This window comes from Rattus rattus, chromosome 13 (genome assembly GCF_011064425.1).
Source record: "Rattus rattus isolate New Zealand chromosome 13, Rrattus_CSIRO_v1, whole genome shotgun sequence".
NCBI classification, from domain to species: Eukaryota; Metazoa; Chordata; class Mammalia; order Rodentia; family Muridae; genus Rattus; species Rattus rattus.
Window position 1 is genome coordinate 8,875,987 of NC_046166.1, and position 8,156 is coordinate 8,884,142.

Below are 8,156 nucleotides of genomic sequence, written 5' to 3' on the forward strand. Positions count from 1 at the left end.
GCCTTCCCCACATGCTGGCACCATGACACCGGACTTCCCAACTCCAGAGCCATAAGCCAAATAAACTCCTATTTGGGAAGATATCTCTCTGGTGGCTCATTGGACTGCAAGCAGACGTCTATTGTTTATACATTTTCTAGTCTTTACTGTTGCTATAACTAGTAGCAGAAAACAGGCCAAAACTACCAAGCAGGAGAAAGAAGTGCAGAATCAAGGCTTGGTCTCTCTAAAGGCCTATACAGAGAAAAGTGTCCTGGAAACATAGTGTCCTAAATCCTCACCCTATTTGCAAACACTCTGGATAGGACACAGCTCCTTCCTGAACTCCTGAAGGCTCAACCTTCCACAGATCAATACTGAAATGATAGAGATGCTGTATGCAGGAATTCTTGGGCACCTTTTACAGGCCACACCCAAAGGTGGGTGCGTTTTCTTTCATTCCTATGAGGCCAGTGCCCTTGGTCTCATGGAAGTGAGGTAACAGGAGAAGACTGCCTTGTTTATAACGCAGCCATTTTTCCAGCTGAGGCTGACAGGCTCCCACATTAACATGCTCTCCCTCAGCTTCTTTCCTTCCAGGAAGCAGAAGACAGACAGGTTAGCAATGTTGACTAAAGTCTGAAGCAGAATTCCAAAAGCATTTGGTGGCTGGAGCAGCTCCCAGACCTGTCCAGCCAGTGCAGCAAAGGGGAAGGAGAGAAGGGAAAGGCATGGAGGGGTAAGGTAGGCAGCTAGATCCCTGTGTCCTGATGCCCCACCTCCAGGCTGGTCTCCCAAGGGCAGCAGGAAGTGACAGATTTGAGCAAACCAAGAGAAACAGGGGGAAGAGACTTTGTGCCTTGCTTCTAGTTGTAAATCCCTGGAGGTGAGGATCTCAAAGCTCTATGCAAAGTGTCCCCAGGGGGGACAGTGTGAGGCATGGTAAAGTAAGTGTATAGCCCATCAGGACTGAGGGGAGTGCTGGGTCAGCAGACTCCACTCTCAGTGAAAGACCACATTAGAGCCCTCAAGCCTAAGTCTCTCCAGGCTCCCAGTACCCCTTTGCTTTACTGAAGGAGCAGAGTCCCTGGTGGTTTTCACCTTAATACCCAGCAAGGAGTAACTTAAGGATCCCTGAGTTCATTTCTGTAGTTCACTTAAAGTGGTGTCTGTCCCCGTCACCTCCTACCTCTCACCTCTCACCTCTCACCCCAGTCACCTGGGGAAGACTTGGAGACTGCCTGTTCTTTGTGAAGCTCCAACCCCAAGAGCTCCTAGGTCTATCCATCACAATATGACACACATGTTCTCAGGCTCTGTTTCCCTGCAGGGTAGTCAGATTGACCAGCCTGGATTAACGGTAACCTCATTCCCCTTGCCCGTCCCTCTGAAGACACACCTGACTTCCTCATGATCTTGGCCTGTTTCCGTAGCTGGGCCAGCAGCAGGCCTAGTAGTCCTGAGTCCCGGAAGATGTCAGTGAAGAGCCGGTCACTGGCTGTGATCCTGAGGATGCTTCGCAAGGCCACGAGGGTGCAGGAGACCTCTGGGCTGTCCTTGATCAGACCCTGCACTTTAGCCAGGACCTCGTGCGGCACATAGAGTAGCTTGAACACCAGAGTCTCCAACAGCTGGAAAAAGTGTTCTTGCACCGGGGTGGGCTTCAGGGGAATGATCTCTACAAACTGTGAGATGGGCTGCAGGGTCCACTCCAGCAGGAAGAAATTGCGAGGGTTCCAGGCCCACATGGTCTTGATGGCCAGAAGCACTTGGATGCAAAGGACAGAGTCACTGGCTCTGTGGAAAAGATTCTGTAGGACCTGAAAGGCCTGGAGATTCTTAACGGTCACCCCTGGGGATGAAAAGAACAAAGCAGTTCTGCAAGTTAGCTCCCCACCTGCCTGCCTAGAAATGCATGCTTGTGCTCTCACAAGGGTGCAGCATTTGACTCTCTCCTCTCTCTCCTCTCTCTCTCTCTCTCTCTCTCTCTCTCTCTCTCTCTCTCTCTCTCTCTCTTGTTCCTATGAGTGCACATCTAAGACATCTAAAAATCCTTAGCCACTGTGGTGGGGAACAGGCTGCATCTGCATCCCAAAGATGGGCAGCTGACTGAGTGTTCCAGCCATGACCACTCTGAACCAAAACATGTCCATGAGGGAAAGAGCCACACAGGATTTCCAAGGGCAGCAAAGGGGAAAAAAAGGAAGCAAGAGTCTCATTAACTGCCCTGTCTGTGGCTACACACAGTATTTGAGATCTATTGAGATAGATAAACATAAGTTATCAGGAATAATCTAACCAGTGTCTTCCTTTGAAAACCAAGATAGATGATTGGTCTACCTTATCTTTCCACTGAACGAAGTGGGACCAGGAGATTTGATTTTGATCATCTAGAGTCAAGCGATGCTGTAGGTGACGGTGCAAGGTCAGGTTTCTGTCTAGATAGCTGAAGGGACGGGGATGCACCTTCCTTACCCACTGGGGCTTTTTCTTCCACCCTTATTCTCTCACCCCAGGATACCTCGTTCAAAGCGCTTGACTGTATGTCTTTCTGCCTTGGATTTGGTGAAACTCTGAGGCCCTCCATCCACTACCAGCCGTCTCTGATCTAAGTTCCCCCCAGCACCCTTCTCCAGCTGGTTCTTACAGCGTTACAGCTCCTGCTTCTCCCCACAGCTCGTAACTCCCTACCCCAGCTAGCATCTCCAAACCTACTCAGCTGTCTCAGATCACTGTTTCTTCCCCACGCAGTACTTTGTGCCTTTAAAATCTTCCCTTCCCTTTCAGCCTAGACAGCTCACACTTAGCCTTCAAAATTCCCTTGGCGGGACGTCTGTGCGGGGTTTCCTGAGAGACCCACTAGAGGTAAGGCACGTGCCAATCCAGCAGCCTGTGGTTTGTTACGTGTGTGGTTGTCTCTGCATAAGGCTTTTGGAGAGCTGACAACATTTGTTCACACCAGCACCCAGTTGCTCAGAAAGCGTCCATGTGTTTACTGCTATTCTCAACTCATGTTCAGCATCCTAGGAAGAAAATCCACCGACTCTGAGCCTACATGGTCATCAGTCTCCATTGCACAAACATATGGTACAGGGTAAGACACCCCTAGATAGGGGCGGGATTTCAGAGGCTGCTCCCTTACTCGTTAGGGGTTTCGCCTCTGTTAAGCAATATTGCTTCCACTTGCCACGCAACATGAGCTTTTTTGTCCAAAGCTGAAGTTGCACAGGTGGAAAGTAGATGAAGAGGAGCTCTAATAGCCATGGGTCTAGGTCATGTCTCTGAAGGTCCAGAAGCATCGGACCTTGTGACAAGTGAAAATGGACTCAGAGACCTTCAAAGCCTGGTCAGGACGTCATACCCGCTCTCCAGCCACCTGGAGACACAGTGAGGACCCACCAGAAGCCTCCTGATGGAACTTGAAGCCTTCAAGCTGAGGATAAGTGACGCTGTCAAACACCTTCAGCTCTGACCTCCCACAAGTCGTCAGCCACATCACCAGCTCGATGAGCTCCTCGAGATGGGGTTCCACCACACCCTGGGTCACCCCGTTATACCTGCAGGACAAACATGGTCAGGTCCCAGAGAGTGACATTTGGGTACAGTGTTCCTCACAAAGGCCAGAAGAGGGTGCTAGAGCTCATGACACTGGAGTTACGGATGGTTGTAAGCCACCATGTAGGTGCTTGGGACTGAAACTGGTCCTCCACAAAAGCACAGGCTCCTAACCACTGAGCCATCTCTCTGGCCCTCCAGTAGTTCCCTCTCATTGTGTGTGTACTCTATAACTTCCACTGCCATTAGTCATCTCCAAACTGGAGATGGAACTTGGGTGTAGGCTGGTTGGTCAAGTGCTGGTCTAGCATCCAGAGGGACCTGGTTTTGATCCATAGCTGCATAAGGCCAGCCATGATGATGTTTGTCCATCATCTCAGAATTCAGGAGGTGTGCACAAGAGGATCAGATATTCAAGATCATCCTTGGCAGTATAGAGAGCTTGAGACCAGCCTGAGTTATGTGAGTTACATGAGACCTTACCAAAATAAAATAAAATATTCTACGCACACTCACTGAGAAAGAGAGATCAACCAAGAATTCCAGAAAAAGAAAAATCGTGCTTTAAACTAATTTGTTATAATATGGCTACAAATAAATATTGAATTTTGCTGTTAACTATTGTTAGGAGCCTCTTACTGTTCCCAATTTACAAATTCAACTCAATTATCAGAATGTATGTATGGATGGAACAAATCATGTGTGGGTTGGGTTCTGTAAGATTCATGTTGCAGACGCCCACTGGAGCTCTTCAGAGCCTACTGCTCTCAGTCAGTAATAGAGACTGCTACACAGAGGAACCTGTGAGAGTCCACAGGTTTAGAGGAAGGCTGCTTCCTGTGACTGGATTCCCAAAAGACATGAATTTAAGGGGCTCACAGAGCAAAGGGCACCTCCAGAATGGAAGGTTCAATGTTTCCAAGGAGGAAAGAAAACTCAGACAGCGTGGGAAAGGCGTGCATTCCTGTGGCCTTCCTCATGCCTAGCCTATGGCTGACATGTGAACTTCTGTAGTCTTCCTCATGCCTAGCCTATGGCTGACATGTGAACTTCTGTAGTCTTCCTCATGCCTAGCCTATGGCCGACAGCTTCAGTGTTTATCTGAAGATACTTTGCTCTGCTTATGGGGTAGGAGTGCCCCTGGAGTCTCTGTCTAGCTCTGACCTTTCCAGGTCAGAAGTGTAGGAAACATGGCTCCTGGGAAGGCAGGACAAGACGGGAGGGAGCGGAACAGCTGCTTCCTCACACTGGTTTTCTCTTCTGTCTTTTATAAGAAACCTAATGCCCATCCACTAAACCGAAGAAATCTGTAGAAAATGCTGTCCAGGGCACCACCGTAGTCACAGCCATCTGGCCACTAACCAGGCTGCTCACTATGCAGCGATGGTATACCCAAAGAAACGCTTACTCAGCATCCTTTTGAAGGCTGCCTTCTCCTTATTAAAACCTTATCAAGATGGAGACTATACCTACAGTCTTCAGCTTCTCTCATACCGATCATCTCCAGTGCATTTGAGACATGCTTCTGTCATGAAGTCTGCAAAAGACTTTGCTAAGGTCCACTCCATTGAGGAGAGGCCAAGCAAAGCCCAAAGGAACGTGCCTAGCCTTGCCCTGAAGCAGCCTCCCCAACTTCTGTTTCCATCCAGTGCTTGTGCTAATACCTAGGCACCCACCCCCTGAATACAATAAGCCAGAATAAAAAGTCGGTCCAGCCGGAGATACACAGAGTCTTTCCCACAATCCATGGCTCTGGTAAGACCTTCATGTGAGACTTGATTTCAGAAACAACAAGTGGGGCAGACCCGTGAAGTAGCCAAAGGAAAGAAACTTACTGAAATGCATTCTCAAACTGGCATCTCTCTAGACTACCGTATTTAGTCCTTCTGTGGTGGTATACACTTAGTCCTTCTGATAGACTACCCTACTTAGTCCTTCTGTGATGGTGTGCACTTAGTCCTTCTGATAGACTACCCTACTTAGTCCTTCTGTGGTGGTGTGCACTTAGTCCTTCTGATAGACTACCCTACTTAGTCCTTCTGTGGTGGTATACACTTAGTCCTTCTGATAGACTACCATACTTAGCCCTTCTGTGGTGGTGTGCACTTAGTCCTTCTGGTGGATTTGTGATGCTATGGAGCAGGAGCAGCCAAAGGGCAACTTAGTTGTTTAGTTCCCTATCATCTGACAGTGGAGAGCTAAGGTTGGTGCATAGTTCTCACACCGCCCTCCAAACACCGAGGTAGAATAAATTCCAACAGACATGGAAGGCTTCTGAGAGAGGCATGTGAGCTCTACGAGGTGGAACATGCTGGTGGTGTTCGCTACTTGGGGAACTTGAAGTGTCTATTATCGTCACTCGTTGATTCCCTAAAGAAGGCGTCCCCACATCTATCTACATGTCCAGTCACTGCGACCAGGAAGAGGGTCTTGCTAGCCATGCTCTTGGGATTTCATAGGACATGCTAGCTCTCGTCCGCCAAAGCGGCATGAAGAGCCCCACAGCTTGAGGGAGTCGTGTTTCTCACCCCTCTCACCTGGCCCCGCCACTTACCGCAGCAGCACCTTGAGTAGCAGAGGGTAGCCCTCCCCGTTCTCAAACTCCAGGAGCAGCGCAGAGGAGATGGGGTAGGAGTCTCTCACAAAGTTCAGGATGAGGCCCACTGCCTCGCTCACCTCCGGTGCAGGGAGAGTGTCTGCCAGTTTGGAGAGGTTCTGAACCGAGAGCCGGACACAGTCGGCAGCTGTGGGAGGGGAAGCACAGCCCTGCTGAGCCAGGAAGCAGGAGGTTTTGCTGCTGCTCTTCCCTCCCCCCACCATCTACCTCCACTTGAACTTGCACAGCAAGACTTGCGTGAGAGTAACTTGAGACTATTTTCTGCAGGCTCTTAGACTCAAGAAGAGAGCCCCTGCAGGAGGTGCCATCCTAAGAGTAGCAGGCATGGGTGGTGGTGGGGCAGCCTCTTAGCTCCTCCTTCCTAGAAGGTAAGAGAGTCCTTGGCTCTGGATACTGAGATACCATGTAAGACCAGAGCACTGGGGAGAACGCCTTAAGAAGCAACATGGAGTCGAGCATGGAGACTTGAGCAAAAGTCAGCTTGACGAGAAGTCCTAGGAAGGAACAGTGGGTGAGTCCAGAGGTGGAAGGCAGTAGAAGGAATATTTCAGAAACTCAAGAAGCCAGAGTATTCAAGCGGAGGCAGGAGCTGTGGGGACAGGAGGTGGGGTCTACTCATGAAAAGCCTGGAATGGCAGGGAGTCATAGAAAGTTACCAGTCAGAAGAGGGATGCCCTCAGACTAGAGACTCTTCTAAGTGGCAGGAAAGTCGCAAAAGTGGAAGCAAGAGGATGCAGGATCAGGCTCTCAGCTGTTAAGGACTCAGAAGAGCCTAAAGTGGGCCCTTTGGCGAGGGAGAACGCAAGAGTAGCTGATGATGTAGTGGAGATCAGCAGATCAGCCTTTTTGCGGGCTCTGCTAGCACCACAAGCCCATAGAAATTACCCCATAGGGCCCCTGGGGAGGAAGTTTTCTGAGGCCTTGGTTTGGTCAGCAGAAGCCTCCAGTGGTCCATGCCTGCAGCCTTTTCCTAGCCACTCAGACTCCAGCCTGGGGGTGGGGGGGTGAGGGAGACTGAAGGGCCAAGGCACAATTAAAGCATAGGCTAAGCTCACAGGAGGCTCTGAGCCCCAAGGTGTCTCCTTCGGGGACTAACTGACTATAAGGAAAGAAACTGGTGGTGCTTTCTCCATTCTAACCAATAGTTGTTCCTTATTACAGAAAGAGGACAGATCACAGGGCATATATTTGTGAACATGCAGGTGACAGTGGCAGCTCAGAAACCCAGCTTCTCCATACAGAGCGCATTCTTTGGCATCAACCCAAGAAGAGAAATATTGTGTTCCAAGATGGTTGCTGTGCTCATCTGGGCGAGCTGAGAAGATGTTGGGGCAGAGGGGCGGGAAGTGAGTAGAGATAAACACGAGCCTTAATATGTCCTTTTTAGAGCTGTGCAGCCTCTGAGGTCTCCATGCGTATCTGGAGCATTGTCTGGGTCCTGCAGTGGCAGAGAATGCTAAGGAGGACCCTGAGGTAGCTAATGGAATTGACTCACAGAATATTTCATTTCTAATAAAACCTAAGTGATGGATGTGATGCAGAGGCCAAGTCCTGTAGACTAGAGCCACTGCATATATGTATGCATGTATGTCATGTATGTATGCATGCATGTTGTGTATGCATATCATTTATGTGTGTCATGTATGTCATGTATGTATGCACATGTGTCACGTGTGTCTGCATGTATGTCATGTATGTATATTATGTGTATATGCATGTATGTCATGTGTGTCATATATATGCCTGTGTCATGTATGTCATGCATATATGCATGTATGTCAACACCCACTGGAACCAAGGCAATGAGAGACAGGCAACACTTACATTCTGCCCAGCTTATAGATGAGACAGACAGAATTGTTCTGTGTCTATGGACCTGAGCTCACTCAGCAGAGCTGGAACCCAAAGGCTGGCTGCAGTTCCAGAGTCTCCAGCCTTCACCCCAAACATGCTCCCTAACATAGGCACCAAAGTGCAGGAGTCAGACATCTCCGTGCTTAGAAAC

At 49.4% G+C, this 8,156-nt stretch overlaps 1 protein-coding gene across 1 annotated transcript in view; it reads right to left on the minus strand.

Moving 5' to 3' along the window:
• Wdfy4 (WDFY family member 4) overlaps window positions 1-8,156 on the minus strand; it is a 210,618-nt gene that overhangs the window by 191,176 nt on the left and 11,286 nt on the right. Inside the window, exons 6-8 of the mRNA XM_032919360.1 lie at window positions 6,089-6,278; window positions 3,379-3,536; window positions 1,379-1,831 (exon numbers count right to left, since the gene is read on the minus strand). Coding sequence (XP_032775251.1) covers window positions 1,379-1,831; window positions 3,379-3,536; window positions 6,089-6,278 — 801 coding nt within the window. The remainder of the gene's footprint in view (window positions 1-1,378; window positions 1,832-3,378; window positions 3,537-6,088; window positions 6,279-8,156) is intronic.